The sequence below is a fragment of the Coturnix japonica genome, chromosome 2, assembly GCF_054131305.1.
Source record: "Coturnix japonica strain WE chromosome 2, WE-NBRP24, whole genome shotgun sequence".
Classification (NCBI taxonomy): Eukaryota; Metazoa; Chordata; class Aves; order Galliformes; family Phasianidae; genus Coturnix; species Coturnix japonica.
Genome location: NC_140664.1, coordinates 3,888,201 through 3,908,934, shown reverse-complemented (window position 1 = coordinate 3,908,934; position 20,734 = coordinate 3,888,201). Strand labels below are relative to the sequence as shown.

Genomic DNA, 20,734 nt, shown 5'->3' with positions numbered 1-20,734 from the left:
TTTCTTCAAAAATTATTTCCTACAGTAATGCTACTGGCCCAGCCAGCTCTACTCCATCTGAAACACAGACGCATTTCCCTAGCATTATATTGATCTCTGACAGAAATACGGCTTGATAACTGCTTTACTACAGTATTAGGAAGTTCAGTAGCCAAATGTAATTGAATTTTTTTGTCTGAAAGTTTTGATGGTTTAATTATTTTGCATTTGCTCACGGTGATTACATTATTATCCATCTTAAAAATCCAGGATCCTGTTATGCTACAGGAGCCTGCAGCCACCTGCTGAGCACTTTGTTGTAGCTGGATACCAGCAAAATACACACTGGTTTTAGTACATCAGCTTTGAAAAGAGCCAAAAGGTTTAACAAGCTGGGTATACTCCATCATCCCCAGTTTCAGCCTAATGTTTGTGAAGGAAGCAATGTTAATCACGATAGCCACAGGGCATAATATCATACCCTGTGAAATACCAAATATTCACTATGATTTCAGTTGTTAACAGGGGACAGCGACAGATAATTCGCCTTAAAATGAAAGCACAACATTACTTCATTAAGGTAGAAATTGTTAAGGATCCATATCAGAAACGATCCTGCTGAAGAGCTACTTTCATCATGAAGATCTCAATAAAAAATAATTTTCAAGAGACATAAATAAAGGCTACTGAGATGACAGGGGGACAAGTAATAATAAAATCATGCTATCGAGTAGGAGAGTTTGTCTTGACTTGTTTTGAAATACACCAAATAAAGAGCTGGAGTGAAAAAGAGCAAACTTCAGAGACTGAGAAAAGCTATTTAAACAAAAGAACAATATTGACACGAGAACAAAAGGGCTGGAAATGAGTCACAAATAAATTTAATCTTGGAATTACCACTCACAGTGAGCCTCTGAGACGCAGCTTAGTAAGTTTATAAAAGGCTCTCCAAACAAAATCATATTGAGACACCTTCTGCAATCTACTTTGGAGTTAAATAACACAAAGATATATATGTATTAAGTTAGGATATTAATTCTAAAGAACATGAAGACAATACAAATCCTATCTGTTATGTAGCTCTAAACAGAAATAATTTCCATCAAGTATATTCTGTTAGCAAAAATAGCTCATAAACAGAAAGTAGTGAGAAAGCTGCTCTTTAAAACCTTTGCTAGGAGCAGATGTTCACAAACTCACAGGTGCCTCCAACAAGGTATACAGAATCACAGTCGCTAGGAAACCTGAAGAGGTCATTTTGCCTCTTTAGCAGTAGAAGTTCAGGATGAACTCCAATTGACAGCTATTTGCTGGTCTTATTTTTGTACAATCTCAAAGCTTTGACTACACTTATCACTCATTTTTTATTTTGTTTCACAGCCATTATTTTCCAATTCAGTAGGTGAGGGAAAACAACATGTTTTCTTTCTGGAGCTGTAGGAAAGCTTGAAGTAAAAAAGGGACACTAAAGCAAGAAGCAAAGTGGTAACTGGGAATTCCATGTCACAAAAGAGCCCACTAGCCCACCGCCCCATTGGGTCAGATCCTGTTTTGAGGGATTTGTGCATTCTACACTTATGCTTTAATATTGCATTTAAAATAAGGGCTTGGACTCCAAATGGTTTGATATATATCTGAGCTGTGAGGAAGGCATGGTCATAGCTGAAAAGCCCTGAGCTGCCGATGTTCCCAACTGTATAGTGCTTGACTGGAGTTTGGAGCTTGGCTGCAGCATAAACCCAGCTCTATGCCTTCGTGTCCCACTACAACAAATTCACTCCCCCAGCTGGAAGCACTACTCTAAGACTTATAACGAGAAACACTCTGGGCTGGTGGCCCCCATTTCTGCTCTGAAGTTTCTAATTTACGGTCCCCAGTGTTTTCAGCACCTGACTTTTTCCCTTAGCTTGAACAACCCAACCCCAACTTTCATTCAGATAACTGACACTTGACTGTTTATCAAAGCACAGAAATGTAATTATCCCTTGACACTTCTTTTAATTATTTAGGATTGCTGATGTTGCTGCCTTTTTTTCCCTGAAGTTTTCACATGAGGAAGCCAATTATTTCTCTCTGTGTAATTCCAGACACTGTCAAGACATTTTACCTTTTCTATATGCTACTAACATTTTTAATTAAGATTCTTATTTCATCTCTAGTCCCTGTCCTTGATGTAAGTTCTGTAATAGCTCAGTACATGTCTAATACCATCCAGCCACATCTTTTATGACACTACTCAAAACACAGTAAGTAACAGAAAGCAACTACGGTATCTACTGATGAAAGCCCTTTCATACAAAACCAAACAGCAGAATGCATTGACTCAGTTCTTCTTTTATACCCTCAGATAATAAATAAATAACCACATAAATAAGCCCTTCTCTTTCAATAATTTCTAATATATCCAGAGGTAATCAGAAATGTTAGTGATGTGAGTCTCAATTTCTGCTTGATGAGAAAATGCGTGGTAAAATAAGTTCATAACTGAGTCTGAAGCATCGGTGAACACACAATCACAGGCTGGGATGGATTTTCTTTTTGACTGCCTTTCTTTGCAAGAATTGAATCAATTATAGATTCAAATCAGTCAAATCAAATTAACCTCTTCCTCTACTAGAACTCTAAGATCTCTCTTCTAAATATACTTTTATATATTATGATCTCTTAATACAAAAGCCTGGCATGCATAATTAAAGCAAAAGTAACATCAAAAAGTTGAAACATCAGTTTGACAGTTGGAAGCTATTAATTTCAGCATCACAAAGCTTATTGAGGTGGATTTATTTTCCTTCGACTCACTAATTCACTCCTGCTTCCTTGATGAAATAAAAGGCTGCTTCAGAATGAGCACTGCAAATCAACCCCCCTTCCAAATGTCTGTTCATCAGAGAGCTTCTGCTTATCACAGACCAGGCCCCCTCTAACTGCAGGGTCAAAACCCATTAAGGTTATGGGTGTGTGCACCCACATGCAAACACTTTTGTGTTGCTTTCATTGATTTTAGCAAAACACAAAAATAAAAGTTCCCACAAAGTTGATGAACTATGAATTTCTACACTTCAGCTGAGTGTATTTGTGCTTTTCCACAGAAAATGCTACAATCCAGCCCAGTGGCACACTCTGTTAATAAGAGAGCCTCATTCAAAGTCCACTTCACTGTAGTGAAGCTGCCTTCATTTACAGCACTCATGTCATTCGGTTCCGAACATAGGCCTGATTTTCTGAAGGAGAAATAAAACAAAATCTAAAACCTGTAGGAAGCAAGATAACGAGGCTCAGTGTATGCCCTCTGGAATAAGGCCTCCTTTCTTGCTTACTGCCCGAAACCAATTACACACTGAACCTGTCCTACATAGGCTATTCAGAATGTTCCTACACTACAATTAGCATATTTTCCATTTCTCATTCTCTGCACACTTTACTGTACAATTCATTTAATTGCTGGGTAATTAAAATCCTGCCTGATCAAAGCATCTTTCTTGCCTGTCTTGTTAACGCACACATCTTCTGATCTTTTTTCCTTTATTCTCTTCTGATTGTCCACAAGCTGAATTACATTTCCCTATATTTTATTCAAATACCATCTTCTGTGTCTATCAAAGTAACAGAAATCTATTTCTCTGCAGATTCAGTGATACTTTATACTGACTGCTTCACAAGAGAGCTTCTTCTTAGTCTTCTCATCTTCTTCCTTACAATTGTCTTTACATCTCTTTCTGAAAATGTAACCCATTTTCTTGATTATTTCAATAGCTTTTCATTTTTAATTGGGATATTCAATTAATCTATTATTCAATTTGCTTATAAAAATACCTATAAAAGTAAGCATCTTGCTCCAAAACTATGCAACAATTTATCGTCCTTACACTGTTCCTTAATCACCTGTTATGACTTAACAGCAATGCTATAAGCAATATTCCTACAATGAAGTAACCCATGCACACATCTTTCATAGTAGTTTTGTTTTGAAAAGGCATTCATGTTTTCTAAAACAAAATACAGACAGCAAAGGCACTCACTCAGTGCAACAAAATGTATTATGTGCATGTACATGATTCAAATTTGAGGTAATTATTCTGCTACCACAGGGTTCTGGGTTTTTATTTCCCTTTCATACTAAATCCAATACCATCAAGTGGTAATTTCCTCTTCACTGGTATTCCCGCTCTCAGATTACATTAATATTCTTAAGCATCCTTCAAAATAAATAGTATTTATTAACAAAGTTACTAGTCAGTATACTTCTTATGACTGAAATCACTCTATTTCAGCAACTTCTTCCATTCCTTGCGACCTGGTCCTCAGACAGATATCTGGATCTAAGTCAGCTCACTTTCCTATTCCTTGATTTTGCTAAATTAAAGCGATTTATACCAGATAAAGTATATCAAAGCAAGAGAGACTGTGTTAAATGTCTAAGCAGTAAACAAAGACCCCATCTCCCCAAGTTACTCAGCTTTTGATATCCAAGCTGATTTTATTCAGCATAGTAAGATAACACCACAAAACACAAGCACAAATCCAACAGGAAGTGTCTTCACTCCTTGATTACCTACAAAACATATTTTTTCCAACTCCGGTTTGATTTGAGCTCTTCTGCAAAAAGCTTCCCATGGGAAGTTCCATTAGAGACCTGCACAGACATCAAACGCCTTTCTTCACAGCTGAATCACATTGGTAGCTCAGAGCAACACTTAATCAATTCCTCTCCAGTCACTTCAGACAGCTGAACTTCTAGCAGATCTCTGTGTTATTAGTCTCAGAACAGATAACCTTCCTTTCTGGACTACGTGTCATCCATTTCAGTTATGGTACTTTGATTTCTGAGATTATCTATCGATTCCTGTGTGGTGCCCTGATCCTTTTTTTGAAGAGATGGTGCTGTTCATCCTTCAGCCATCAGCATATTTCACCAGGTTATTCTCCTTTTTTTTTTTTTTAAGCAAAAAATCACTAGCAATTCACACTGTCAAAACTGCAAAAGAATGGTTCTAGAACAAAACTTACAATCCATTTGCATTTGGTAAATTTTAATTTGTTTCCTATTATTTAAATCTATCTCAGTGGCAAAGAATGTAAATTAATTTCCCCTAAGTTGGGTCTGTCGTGTCCGTGATCTTATGAGCTTTTTCATCTTGTTTTCTTGTCATACTTTTCTTCAGTACCTTTTATTTGAAATTACTCCTGATCCGTTTAGGTCCGAAACCATTTCTCTTCAAGTTTTTCCTCTTAGTTTTGGGTAACCAAGGCTTTGGTAAGAATTAGCAACAACAGTTGATTCAAAGCATATCACACAATAGCATGTTTTGACATGTGAGAACATTAATTTTGTGCCAGATGCCCTAGTTTATATCAAGTTAGTCCTTTCTTTGGTGTACTACCCCAGTTCCTTAACACTTCCCAGTAACTAAAGCATGTTGCTTGTTTGACATTGCCAAAATATCCTCCAAAACAGCCTGCACACAATCTGTTAAGATACGAAAGTGTTCCCACCTCTCTTACATCTTAAAAATAAAAATGAGAAACCTGAAGCTTTTCTGAAATGGATGAGAAAGGTTGATTACCTAGTAAAACCCGTTCATTTCCAGATTGTTTCTCAGTTTCTGTCTTGCTATGAATAAGATTGAGATTCTCTACCTTACAGACAGAGTCCTCTTCAATTTTTCCGGTTTCAACTTTCTACTCATGGTAATAGGCATTTGACTGCAAATCTAACATATAATTTAACAATATTTTAGTTTGATAAATGAATATTTGTAATGTTTTTGAAGAACCAACATTATATACACTCCCGATCGCTTCATATTCCTGATCTTATTCCTATATAGAGTTTATCCACGTGACCTTGTGGAGGGTCTATGACAAAATATTGTGATTTGATGCTCTTTAAAAGAAACACTGTATTCAGATAATTTCTTTAAAAAGTAATAGCTCCATAAGATGTTTTGTTAAACTTAAGAAGTCAGAATTACAGAATTATCAAGGTTGGAAAAGACCTAGAAGACAGAACTTCAAACAAGATGTCTTGGGCTCCACCTTCATTAAACACGCCAAAATAGTTTGAAATCTACCTCTCTGCTGTCTCTTTGCCACCTACCTGGGAGGGACAATTTAAAATCATCCTTTAGCTCAGACTTTTGGAGATTTCTCTAACTGCAATATGCCCAAACTACACAAGCAGATCAACAATTTATTGTGAACCAACAGCAAAATGTGGAGTATTTTCTGTCTATATGTAAAAAACTAAGATTTTGGATATTAACTGCCACCTTCCCTAATTCTGATATACAGAGCATTCAATAGTATTGTTAGTTCTCCCTTCAATTACATGCCAGATTAAGTTTAATGCTATCACCTTCAATAAAAGTAAAATTAAAAAGGAAGAGTGAAGAATGAATGAAATGACTGAATGAGATAAAAGAATGAATGAAAACTTAAAGCTATTTCTGGACTTTGCCTGTGGTCATGCTTGACATTTTCATGGTTCCTAGAAAATGACTATAAGTACTGCCTTCAGAGTTTATGTATAATCATTGGTTTTCAGTTATTCAGCAAGTTTCTACAGGGAAAGAAAAGCTAAATATTAGTCCTATATATTAGAACATGTAGCATTTCAAGATTTGTCTATAATTCTAAATCGCACTTCTACAATACATCTTACACATATATAATGACAACTAGGAAAACACACGGTCTTTACCTTGTTTTTGCAGACAGTGAGAGAAGTTGTTTCTGTTTCACATAGGAGGGGAATTTTAAAAACGCTGCTGCTGTAAGATTAGTGTACAGCAAGCAAAATGTTGGCAATCTCTGGTTTAAGAGGTGCCTCTCAAATTTTAATGCAGGAATATCCTGGGCCCAGCCTATCCCAGGTTTAATCAAAAACCTATTTCAAATTCAGTCCATTTCAAGTTCAGCAACAACATTTTCTGCATGGCATTTGTACCTGTGATAATTTTGCTCTAAGATGGAGGAGAGCACGATCGAGCTGCTAACTGTTTGGTCTCCAAACTTTGCTTGCTTGCAAAACACTGTAACATAAATCAAATAAAGACTGAAAAAATACTGCACTGCAAGTAATTACATTTGCTTCCATCTGATCATTTTCAAATCTAACCACAGGATTTGTAAGACATGATCCTTGGAAGAATCTTGGTTCTCCTCATTAAACTTTGCAGGCTGTGTTTCCTTGACGTGATGATATTAATATATGCACCTTAAAACCACATCTATTTCTAAATTTGGTTTGTTGCCCAGCAGTAAAAAGAAAATATGTCATAAATTTTAGAGAACGTTGAACTTGCGGGTGTTGAGCAAGATTATGTTTTCCAATTACGTGTGATTTACTAACCTTGCTAACAGACAACTTCATTTTCCAGAGATGTCTTAAATCTTAAAATCAATTTTAACAACATATTAAGAACTCTCCCTCTCCCCTCCAACATATTTCCTTTTTTATGATTCCTCATGTTTTAAGTACTTTTTTCCTTCTCCAATCACTTTATCAGATGAAATCACAACCCTCACTGTCCACTAAGAGCCGCTTTTTCCCTCCACCTGACAATCTTCTGGGCTGACGTCACAGAATCACAGAATGGGCTGAGTTGAAAGGGACCATCCAGTTTCAACCCTTTCACTATATGCAGGGTCGCCAGTCACCAGACCAGGCTGCCCAGAGCCACATCCAGCCTGGCCTTGAATGCCTCCAGGGATGGGGCATCCACAACCTCCTTGGGCAACCTGTTCCAGTGCGTCACCACCCTCTGGGTGAAAAACTTCCTCCTAAAATTCATCCTAAACCTCCTCTGTCTCAGTTTAAAACCATTTCCCTTTGTCCTGTCACTATCCACCCTCGTAAACAGCCATTCCCCCTCCTGTTTATGTACTCCCTTCATGTATTGGAAGGCCACAGTGAGGTCTTTCTGAAGCCTTCTCTTCTCCAAGTTAAACAAACCCAGTTCCTGTAGCCTTTCCTCACAGAAGAGGTGATCCAGCCTTCTGATTAACTTAGTGGCCCTCCTCTGGACCCCCTCCAAGAGTTCTGCATCTTTCTTGTGCTGGGGAGCCCAGGCCTGGCCTTCTAATCTTTACAACTAAATGTTATGCCATCAACTGTTAAAAGTACTCCGTGCCTTGCATTTGATGAGGAAAAGCCAGGATTGTAAAATTCTGATGAAAAACTATTTCAATATACTGTTATAATTTTAGAAATGCGGTATGAATTAAGCATGTCAAATTTAAAAGTAATCTTGAAGTCCAGATTTTCTAATTCTGAACAACAGCCAGTCAGTTTTTAATCAAAACCATTTTAAATATTCATTCATGTTTCAGTGTAAGCACTTTTAATAAAGTAAACCCTTCAATGTAGCCATCAATATAGGAAAAGCTCTGAATAATCATTAAATCAATTTTGTTGTGCAACACTGGGGTAACATTTCTTAGCTAATGTACTCCCAGGTTGCATAACAATAATAGATAACATAAGGAACATTCACACTAAAAGGCCAGTTATTCTTTCTACAGAAAAGAAAAACTCAAAGCAAAGCTAGGCTGTGACTACAAATAGTGTGAAGACAAAGAGAAATAAAAACTCAAGTAGCTGATTCTATCATATTACATTAAAATAACTTAGCAATTACATAAAAAAAATAGAGGTAGGATGAGAAAAGCACATTCATAAAGTATTGCCCTATTCATTATATACATTAAGATGACAGTTTTCATTAAGAAGAAATTTTAGTGGTCAAAGAACATTTAAGGTAGCTTGCCTAGGATTATCTCATTATTGGTACTCAACACAGGCTAGAAAAGCTGATTTGTACAAAATGGTTAAGGTCTATAATACATCATATGAAAACACAATGATTGCTTTGTTCACTTGAAAATAAGAGGAAAAAGAAGAGAGAAACAGAGTGCGTTACATCCTGGATGACCATGACATGCAGCATTTTACAACTCCTGTAACTGTTGAATGGGACACACGTTCTGGCTAATATTTACATTCCGAAAGACAATGCATCTCCTTGTCTAAATGTGTACACACAAAATCTCTTCACTGACCAGACACCTTCATCACCGCCACCTTCTGGGTGGGAACTACTGAGTTGAAAAGACAATCGTTTAAATCCTCATCCACCCCATGCACTAATAAATCAACATTAGCCTGCATTGCCATGGCACACTTCCTGAGGGAGCTCATTAGCTTACCTCATGATGACTGTGTATGGGTTTACGCGGCTACAGAGCACTGACATTGTGTAGCAAATATTATACTGCTGAATAGCTGAAATTACTGATCACTGAAAGAAAATTCTCCATTGCTTTTTGTTTTACGCTTTGCTTTTGTTTTCAAGTTAATTGAGGCACTTAATCAATACTTCTTTTTCGATAATTTTCTCCACTTAGCTACAGCTTCTACGTTAAGACATCTCTTGTGTATACAAATGGGATAATATATTCAATAATAATTTCAATTTGAGAAAGTATCAGGTGTGGAGACAAACCAGACCTGCAAAATGAGTATTTACATGGATCAAAATACCAGTGAAAATCACCACGATTTGCAAATACAGTCCCATGACTGTAAAAGCCCATTTTATATGAGGTCTGAAGGTGGTGGTTGGCAGCAAAAAGAAAATTAAAAGAAAACAACTAAGAACATTTCAACAGTGCTAAGGAAAGATTTCTAAACACAGAGCCCAAGCTACAAACAAGGTCAGTGGGACACAGCAGAACTAAGATGACTCCCAAGGGACCTGAGCTGTCAAGACACATGAAATACACACTGATGATGTCCAGGGCCATCATCACCAAAGACATCATAAAAACACATACTACCAAATCATTGAATCCTCTGAGGAGCAGATGGCAGATAAGCATGATTTCAGACAAAGATGTTTATGGTACAAGTTCAACACGTTTACAACACAAGAAACATAAAACAATGCCAGTTTTAACTTTCCCATCCATAAATCAGGGACGTATACAAGTTTTTATGTCTGTATTGTAGATGGTCCCCATACTTGGAAAAAAAATAATGAGCATTTCCAAGAAAGGGATTTGGGGGGATCTTTTCAGACAATGGTGATGGACCGCTGTTCCTCAAAACCAATCCTCTCTATGTCATCAAATTCATTAAAACAAAGAGCACTGAATTTAATTTGAAAACAAAGACTTTGAAAACAATTTTCTTACAAATTCAACAACCTTTTCCTGCACCCTGTCATGGCAACAGAAAGTCATGGATAAAGCACCACGTGTTCCAAAACAACTACTCTAGCCTTGTTAAGAACCTCAGATAGAAGTCACATTATCAAGACCGTTCAAAATTGAAGTAATTCAATAGTTAATCGATGGAACATCATTCAGAAAACAAAACAAAGATTTACAAGGACAACTAAAAAAATAACTGGTAATCGAAATATGAATCATGAAATACGCCACAAGTTATACTGCAACTCCATGAAAATATGTTAGTGAGATTTAAGAACATGCACTGTCAAAGTAAAGGCAAAATTTCAGCAGCAGCCACCTCTCCTACAACATCCTGAGACCACAAAGCACAGGCAAAACTGAACAGTCAGTTTTCATATTTACTCTCACTTGAGCAGTGATACTTAAAAGATACACACCTTACATTTAAGCAAAACATTTAATGGAAAAAATAAAATAAAATAAATCTTAGCAAATTCTTTTGTGTTCATTCATCAGTGAATGAAAATATTATCATTCTTGTGCTGCCAGAAATTACAAACCAGTACATCCTTAGAAGATATCATCAGCAGATTTGGACATTACTCACCCCACTGGAGAGGAGCCAACTGTAGATGCTCCAGGACCAGTTGATTAAGAACGCCTTCCACGCTTGCTTCCCCTTCACGCTTCAAGGAAGAGTAAATTAGAATTAAGGAAAACTTTGATTCAGAGAGAAAAAGAGCGTGCAATATGCACACATTTTATGACTGCAAATTAAAACTGCAACATCAAGATTCATTAATGGTTACAGTTATATATTTGGGCTTATTAGCCAGTGAATTGCCTAACAACAGTAATTAGAGCGGTTCGTATCTTCAGAATATAAAAATTTGATTTCACTGAGGAGTGATAAATATGAAGATGCAAAGGTAAAAAGTGTCTGAACCGTACTAAAGAGTAAGGGGGAAAAAAAATGTCTGGAAGCTCTGAAAATGCAGAATCTGGAAGTATGCAGGGCAGGATCCCAATTCAAAATGAGCAATTAAGAACAATCTAAAAACCAGAATGATGAAATACAAACCAAACCAAACATGGAGTCAGTTAGTTTTCAGTGATGTCTTGATTTGAGATATATGGATATACAAGGAGTGTTATGTAAGGTGAGAAGCGTCCACACAGGGCGAACTTCACAACAGAACTGCACAGGCATGTAGACTGCAAGCCTCCCTCCTACACAGTCCTGTATGAGACTTCGGCCCCAAAGGGTCCTGTATCTTTAGTCCAGGTCGAGCTCTGCACCCAAGCAGCCTCAAAAGCAAAAATCAGTGATTTTGACAGAGAAACTTGGTAAGGTGAGATGGTCTGCGCACGTCTAATGGTAACAAATAGCACTGAATTTCAACAGCACTGAGATCTTTGTCTCCTGACTGTGCTAATAGTGAGCAAACTGAACACTGCAGCCAGCACATCACCTTGTAGATGAAAATTAACCAAAACATTCAGAGGCAAAATGACAGCAGAAAGAGGAGAACCTGAAGTTTGCCTGTTTCTAAGCTAAGCCTTTAGATATCCATGAAAGCAAAACAGCTGGAGCAGGGAGTGCTACTATAGCCTTCCATTCTTTGCTCACAGTGATGTTGCTGTGTGCAACTCTTCAGGTTTGGAAATTCAATATATTTTCATTTGAACAATAAGACCAATTTAAATTAGGGTCTCAATTAGAGCCAACAAACACTACTACCAGATACTATTAAAAAAAATCTAATTTTATCATGTGGACACCTTAATTTCAAGTTTTTTACCAATAGATTGTATAAAATGCAAACTGTCTCGTACTGAAAACCTGAATGACAGCCAAATGAACCTACAAAAAATTTAGTCTTTGGTTGTCTAATGTGTGTCTGGGTGCCTACAACTGTAACAAAGCACATTATCCAAAAACTAAAAAGACAAGACAGCTTTTCAAAAGATTTCTATGTAACAATTTTCCAGCTGCATATTAGGAAAGAAAAAAATCACCTCAGAAAGAATGGTGAGGCATTGGCACAGGCTGCCCAGGGAGGTGGTGGAGTCACCATTCCTGGATGCATTCAAGAAACATGTAGATGTGGCACTGAGGGCCATGGTTGATTGGGCATGGTGCTGATGGGTTGATGGTTGGACTGGATGATCTTAGTGGTCTTTTCCAGATTCTATGATTCTATGATTCCACTTTAACAGTTACTAGTGCAAAGAATTGGTGATGTCAAGAAGATGTATGGGAATATAAAGCTTCATCTAATATAAGTATTTCTTAGGAAACCATTACAGATTTTCAGAAGAGTCAAAACATGTAACATTTTCCTAATGGAAGATTCACAATTATGATCAATATGAAGTCATTAAAAGCTGAACAGACAAATAGAGAAGTGTATTTCAGTAACAGTTACCAGCAGTTTGCATATCAATGGAGAGGACTCGTTACTGTCCAACCCTTAATCATTTCAAAACTTTGATTAGCTACTTAAGCAATGAAATACAAAAACATTCTATAAGATTTATGTATTTGGTAAAGATGTCAGTGTTCAGAAACCTAATAAATGAGGAGAACTTAAAGAAATCAGATGAAATTAAATGAAAGTTGGAGTAATTAGTTGGTTATGTGTGGTTGGCAACCCTGCCCATGCCAGAGTAGGAGTTGGAATCAGATGGTCTTTAAGATCTCCTTCCAGCCTAAGCCATTCTATGATTCTATGACCACATGCTGAAATCAGTCAAACACAGGACACCTGGAAAGAAGATACTGGCCTCAGAGCAAGCATCATATCTGAAACAGGGGACGTGAAGCCTTTATTATATCAGATTTTCTGAAAGGAGCATGAATAGATCTGAGTTTCTTCAGTTAAAATGTAAAATGCACAGACCATATTCTGAAGAGTGAGAAGCTACTGTGAGTCTAACAAAGAGCACAGTGTGTAAAGAGCATAAAGAAACGTATAACCTGCCCTTCAAATACTACATGGGGAATGCAATGTTTTTTAACTCCAGATTTTGAAGAAACCAGGAGAAAGAGTATCAACATAAACATGAAGAGACAGAGCACTGAAAACCAGAGAAAGCACTCTGCAGACTTTAAAGAACACTTGTTGCAGATGCCTTGATCCAAGAGACAGCATGCATAGAAGCTCCCTGCAAAAAAATACAGAATTTGTTTTAAAATATTTATAAAATATGAAGAGAATCACAAGTTGAAAATATTAGCCGCCTTAATACTACATGTGCTCCATCTGTTCAAATCCTGTATTAAAAGAATAAACCTTGGTTTTTAAGCTGAAACCAGATGCCATCTACCAGATGCTAAAAAACAAGACGGCACGTTCTTAATTTAAATTATCTCAATACACCTATAATCTCAATGACACTCTAAGTTAAATTACTTCAGAATCTCTCTTAATCGAAACGGTATGTCAGTAAGCTTTCATTGAAGGTCTATTTTCCTACTAATTTTCATTCTATCAAAAATGTACAGAGGTTACAATGAATAATATGCTGTGTTGTCTTTACCTCCCGCCTTCAGTTCTCCAAAAGTATATGAAAATTGATCAAGCATTACATTACTCTCATAAATTAAGCACTCAGAAATCTCATCACTTGAAGCCCTGAATATCTGAATGAATTAAGAAATGGAAATGTACTTTTTATATTGGAAGATATTTTTGATGCTCCTAAAGATATATGGATACAACTACAAATCCTAATTATTTGTAAACTGTTTCTGGATGAAGAAGACAAGTGATTTTCTGCCCCCACAAGGGGCAATGCTGAGACTGATACTCTTTAATATCTTCATCAGTGACAATGACAGTGGGGTTGAGTGCACCCTCAGCAAGTCTGCTGATGACATCAAGTGGTGCGGTGCGGTCAACACTCTAGAAGGATGGGATGCCATTCCGAGGTGACCTAGACAGGCTTGAGTAGTGGGCCCAGGTGAATCTCATGAGGTTCAACAAATCCAAATGAAAGCCCCATATGAGAGAGCTGGGGCTGTTCAGCCTGGAGAAGAAAAGACTCAGAGGTGACGTGATAGTGACCTTTCAATATTTAATGAGGAGCTACAGAAAAGGGCAGACTCTTTAGCAGTACATCTGGTGACAGAACAAGGGGAAATGGTTTTAAGCTTAAAGAATGCAGATTTAGGTTAGGTGTAAGGAGAAAGTCTTTCACAGAGAGTGGTGAGGCACCCGCACGGGTTGCCCAGAGATGTGGTTGATACTCCAGCCCTGGAGAATTTCAAGGTGAGCCTGGATCAGACCCTGGGCAACCTGATGTAGCTATGCATGTCCCTGTTCATTGCAGGGAAGTTGGACATAATGACCTTTAAAGATCCTTTCTAACTCTAAGGATTCAATGATTCTATGAAAGATTTACTCTAATTGAGACACGAAACATACCAAACAACACGTGTTTCTTCAAGAATTTTTAAGCACACACATAATTCATTACCTTACATTACAGCAGCTTTGATTCTAGGAACAAAGAAAACATTCAGAACAAATCTTAAAAGTACTGAAACTAATTCTTGCAGTTAATCTAACAAACAGAGTTAATGTATTATTTTCTTAATTTTCTAAGGCGTTGGCTTATATGATAAGGCCATGATAGCCTGAATATTAAAACTGAGTTTAAATACAGAACACAGAAGATATGTAAACAGTGTTGCTCAGCAACAGGAATGAATGAGGATGTAGTTTTACACCCTGACAAAATTATTACAACTACACATTCAATTCTGACATGAGAATTCAGCTATGCTATCAAAGAATATTTATATCTCTCTATAACAGAAAAATCTTCTGAGCAAGTTCCAGTTAAATATTGACATTTTTGCATAAATGGAATTCTTTCTGAAATGTTGCCTAGGGAATCTGGATGGAAATAGGCACCAGGAATCTCATTTATATCACGCTTCTTCCCTTTGACTAATCTTGTGCAGATTTGTGCAGCTTTAATAATTAAGAATTTTAAAAAATATATAATAATAATCATTTCAGATCACTTGATAAAATGCAAGCACAAAAAGACATCTCTAAGGACAAACCATAATTTGATTGCCACTCTTTTCTCTATTCCTGGCATCATGCAGATGTGAGGATGATCTGAGTAAAAAACCATCAGTGTCCCAAAGGATGCTGAGAATCAACACATGGTTTGGGGGACTGCAGGCTGCAGGGAATGTTTCCCTGATGACAGTTCTGAGAGAGTTTATTTCTGAAAACAAAGCCTAACAGTTTTAATGGAAAACATGGAATTTAAAAGGAACCATTGCCTTAATAGAATTTATAGAATGGTTAAATATAGAATAAAATAAATATAGAATGGTTAAATAGAACCATCTAACTCTAAACTGAAGGCACCTGAAAGCTGTTTAATGTTTACTCTAATTATTAATAACATAATACATTACTGCATTTAGAATTATTATGAGGATTTTATGTTTAGGATGACTAAGTCATCCTGAAGTCCTTTCTAAGCCTTAAGACAGCTATTCAATATTAGATATATTACCACATCTGTTAAAAAGACATAGAAAGAAACTATTCTAATATGTTCTGATTTGCTAAAATTTAATTAAATATATGAAAACCTTCTAAATCCAGCATCATGTATCTCTTTATGACTCACTTACACAGTGTTGGGAATTTTGGCCCCATAAAACCACTTCTCATCACTTCTATGCTTCCTCAGTTCCCTAAATGTTGGATAAAGCATGCAGGGTTTCAGTAAGTCTTGATGATTCAGAAAAAAAAAGCCATTATAGTAAGATCCAGACATCATCTAAACAATTAACCTTAAACAGTCTATAATTATTCTAAGGTTCATAGTTACAATTACTTTTCTTTTCAGTAACACTGTTATAAAGTGAATTCAATTATTAAATAAAATGTCATAGGGCACCTATTTATGTATTTTTAAAGCAATTACTCAGGAAAGGATATAATTTTCCAGCAAATATCCAGCTTGCTGTTAATTTCCAGACCTTTTGCCTGCTGTCTTTCTTCCTCCAGCTGCTTTGCATTCGCATACTGTGTCCCATCTGCAGGGGATTCTGGGAAGCTCTCAAAATTGAACTTGTCAACTTGGATAGCCATACTGTAGCAAAGGCAAAAAAAAAGAGAAAGAAGGGGGGGAAAAAAAAGGATTTTCAGTATAAAAACTTTATAAAATATTATGTACAAAAGTGTGTCCTGACCTAAACATTTACATGCATTGAAAGCCATGTGCACTTCCCTGCTTTTCCCATCTCCAACCTTTTCCATGGAATTCCTCCTAACAGAACTCACGAAAGAATGACAAAATGATGTCAGTACTAAGTGTCAAATATGACCTTTCTCTTTGACTTCAAGAACATATCTGCTTCCCGCTTAATGTATGTTAATGAACTACAGGCAATATTAATTTCAATATCGTAGTATAATTCATCAGTAGCAAATGGTTAAATAATTGCTTTATTAAATGTATGGTGAGACATAAAAGCAAATTAAATTAAATATATTATGTTGTAATGCATACTAAATACTTATATGTTAAACTAGAATCACTAATCTAATTTGGAAGGCAATTTAGAGCAGCTCACATCACATGAAATGTGGTTATAGCAGATCTAATATACTGTGCTGCCAAAACAGCTTTAATTTCCTGAATCGCCTGAAATAGAAAAATAATTAGGGAAGAATTAAAATATATTGCTCTTGAGATGACTTTGCACTTAAGGAAAACACAAGACCAAGCTACGGCTTTTTAAAGCCACCTGCAGTGTAACAGAAGTGTGAGAAGGGCACTTCACAAAATACACAGGATTGCTATGACTCTTTTTGCATTTCCGCATCTATCGATGATAGAAACATATTACAAATGTTGCCAGAAGAAAAACAGCAGTAAGAGAAATCAACAAGAAAGGGCTCTGAAATCCCACCAGACCAGAAGGTATTTTCTATAATTATCATTAATTAACAGAACCATAGGATGGCTTGGGTTGGATGGGACCTCAAGGATCATCAAGCTTCGACTGCCTGCCACAGGCAGGGCCGCCAACCTCCATATCTAATGCTATAACAGGCTGCCCAGATTACAGAAAATGCCCAACTATAGAAAATGTTGACCTCAAAAGAAAGTGAGGAAATATACACAAAAACAAGGCATCATCCGAAACTTAACAAGTTTACTGTGGAAAGGTGAATTTACATAGGCCCATCACGCATCACCCCCAGAAAAATCTCAGGAGAAGCCATTAATGTTCCAAGACTTCCTTCATCATTAAAACACACAAATAGAGCATTGAGACAAAGGTGGCACAATTACTGCTTCTAGAAGCCACCTCCTCTGCTGATCGCATTTTTGCTCATCTTCACATTGAAGAATCAAAGAAGTCCAAGACATCAATCTATTCCTCTCTAAGGGATGTTTTTGTCTTGGCTATTTTTTGTTCAGCAAGAGATCATTATGATTTCTTCATTTGCATGCAAAGACCATCAAGTCCTGGGCACATAAAATAATTAAATTGAGCTGCTGAAAGTAGATCACAGAAAGTGCAGGAATCAGTCCAGGAACAAAGAATGTAATGAAAAACACCTGGACACAATTTGTAGTGTGGATTTAAGGAAAAAACAGAAAACCAAATCAGGTCTGAAAATAATAACTTGAATTCTCATTGATTTTTAACCACTGATCTGCAAATGACAGTACAGTTTCCTGAGTTTTGCACACATGGAAGACCAGGTGCAATGGGAGCTTTGTTTCCAAGATGCTTTGTGCTGAGTGACACATGATCAGATGCAAAGTCAGTAATTAATTTCTACTGCACACAGAGTATGGCTTAAATTCTTATATAAATATTCATACGTAGTTACCTATATTCATATTTCAACAACAAATTATCTTAGTTTATGAACAGTGAACCATTGGATCCGTCTTCCATTGGATCCAGAGAACAGCTCATTATTTACCATGCCACACTTTTCTAAGTGAATGATATATTAGAAAAACATTCCTGCCCAACAATATTTAATATTTAATTGACAGCATTAAGATTGCATTCTTCTGTTAATGGATCATTACTGGCAATATGGTATTTTTTTCCTCTGGAAATTAAATATGCATGCATGCATTTTCTTCCCCAGACGCTCAGCAACAAATTCACATCAGCTTCTTGAATACAGGCGAGATTCTGCTAAACAACACTTACTTGTACAGCTCTGAAATAACTTGTATTAAACTCAAAGGCATGGCAACATAAGCATACAGGGCGCCTGGTACTCAGACCACTACTAATTTTTCTACTTTTACTGATTTCATTTATACTTTGCATAGCATATTTAGCATCGTGACACCTCAACCTTAAAAAGAAAGGAGAACACCCCCAGAGCACCCACCTTCTAGAAAGTGAGAACTCTGAGACAAAGAGAGAACTACAGAGAAAATATCAGAGGAAGCAATATTATGAATACAGCTGTGGGCAGAAAATATGAAAACAATAAAGAGAAATAAATAACATTTTTCAAGACGTTAGTTGCACTCAAGCTGTAGAATGACAAAAATAAATCCAAACTCCTACTTAAACATAAACATTTTTCACCATCAGTATTCTGCTTCCTTTTGCACTCAAAATATTAATACAGAGTTTTTTCTCTACATTCTATGTCAATGCTGTTACTTCAGTATTTATTCTCCAGCCTATGCACTGTGTAGTAAATGGGAATGATTTACCTAAAAATCAAATAAAAATATAAATACCTTAGCCTGAAGCAGTTACTCATCCCTAAAACTTTCCCCCACACAAACACAGCTTCTTCACTTCACTTCTAATATGGGATCTGTGGATGCCCCATTCCTGGAGGCATTCAAGGCCAGGCTGGATGTGGCTCTGGGCAACCTGGTCTGACGGTTGGTGACCCTGCACATAGCAGGGGGGTTGAAACTGGATGATCATTGTGGTCCTTTTCAACCCAGGCCATTCTATGATTCTATCACTGTTCCTGCCTCAAACAGTGCGTTTCACCAGCGAGGTAAAAAATGAATAGATGACCAACAGCTGAAAAAATTTATGTGAAGAGCAAGCAGATAATCTGGGCACTGGGTTGCAATAACCAAATATATATATTTTTATCATTTTATCAATTTTATCAATTAAATATTTAAATATTATTTAAATATTAAATAATTTTATCAATTAAATATCATTTTTAAGTGATCTGCACAGATCCATTTGGTGGTTTTGGTTTTATCCCAAAAGCAGCAGAAAGTAGAAGGCAGCGAACAACAATGTCTTGAACATCGCTCAACTTTGTCGCTGTGTTCTGCACCAAGATGATGAAAATGAAACATATTAGAGCCATTAAAGTCTTTCTCCACTTCCATCTACGGTTTCTCAACAACCTATGATTCCTGTGAAGAGCCCTCTGCACCTCTTTTCTCCCGTTATTTGTCCTTGCTTGTTGCAAAAGGAATCAGGAAATTCTATAATAGAGAGAAGAAAAATGAAAGGCAATTGAGATTGAAACAGGGATTCGATTTACTGTGGGCAGCTCTGACAACGACGGCTCACACTGTGCAAGGGTAAATGCATACCCAGTTCTTTGCCCTTCACAGTACTTAGATCTGAGGAAAGACTTACAAGATCTTTAAACCCCGAAGCTTAAATACATACTTGCTTCAGGAAAGGGGACCAGAGTTCCATTTTACCCCACTCTGCCTCATGGGAAGCTGTCCAAATCTTCTACAAGAAGTGTTTTAAATAAATCATGAGTTATTTGTATAAAAACACTGCATTATGTAAAAATATTTAATAGCCAATCCCGCAAATGCAAAGCAGGTTTTGTTTCTCTCCGGCTAACCTTGCTTGCGTGGGAGGAGGAATAAAGTAACACAAGTTTTCATGAATAATGAAACAATCGTGGTTTGAAACTCCTGGGTTTTGTCATGAAATGAGCCCCAGCCGTTGTGACAGCTCCTCAGACAGGGAAGCATTGGAACAGGGATGCAAATTATTCAAATACAAATTAAGGGAACGAAGAGGAAAAGGTCAGCTTGTTGGCAATGCTGATACGTCTGCGTGGTCTCATCCCACATCACCTGTCAGGATGACTTACAGGGAAAAATATGACAAACCTTCCACCGGTGCAGCAGCCATTTCAATGACAGTTATCTCAAGTCTTGTTAAAGTAACAGCACAGAACTATTAAAGATATCGGACAGTTCATTTCATCACTTCTCATAACACGAGTTACAGCTTTACATGAAATATTGCCCTGACCTGGTGACAAACTGCACAACAAAAAGGACTTTATGTACAAAAAAAACTTGCTGCAAATGCCATCATGACTAATCCTGAGCCAGCGCTGCACACATCCCTCTTCACAACAGCAGGCCTGGTTAACATTAAGCAATCCCAACAGTTTTGTGGAAGTGGCAAGCAGCAGACAGAATGAGTAGGGGGAGAAGCCAGTAAGGGAACGTGCATGCATGCTGTGTTCAGGCTGCTGCCTCTGCCCTGGGCCCATGCTGCTGCCCAAGGAATGAATCATAG

The 20,734-nt window shown here is 37.0% G+C and overlaps 1 protein-coding gene across 8 annotated transcripts in view; it reads right to left on the bottom strand.

Annotated features, from left to right (window-relative positions):
- TRAPPC9 (trafficking protein particle complex subunit 9) overlaps positions 1-20,734 on the bottom strand; it is a 411,991-nt gene that overhangs the window by 214,258 nt on the left and 176,999 nt on the right. For all 8 annotated transcript variants that reach the window (XM_085539279.1, XM_085539281.1, XM_085539277.1 and 5 more), the window contains 2 exons: positions 16,149-16,302; positions 10,781-10,871 (listed from right to left, as the gene is read on the bottom strand). In XM_085539279.1, the coding sequence (XP_085395405.1) occupies positions 10,781-10,871; positions 16,149-16,302 (245 nt within the window). The remainder of the gene's footprint in view (positions 1-10,780; positions 10,872-16,148; positions 16,303-20,734) is intronic.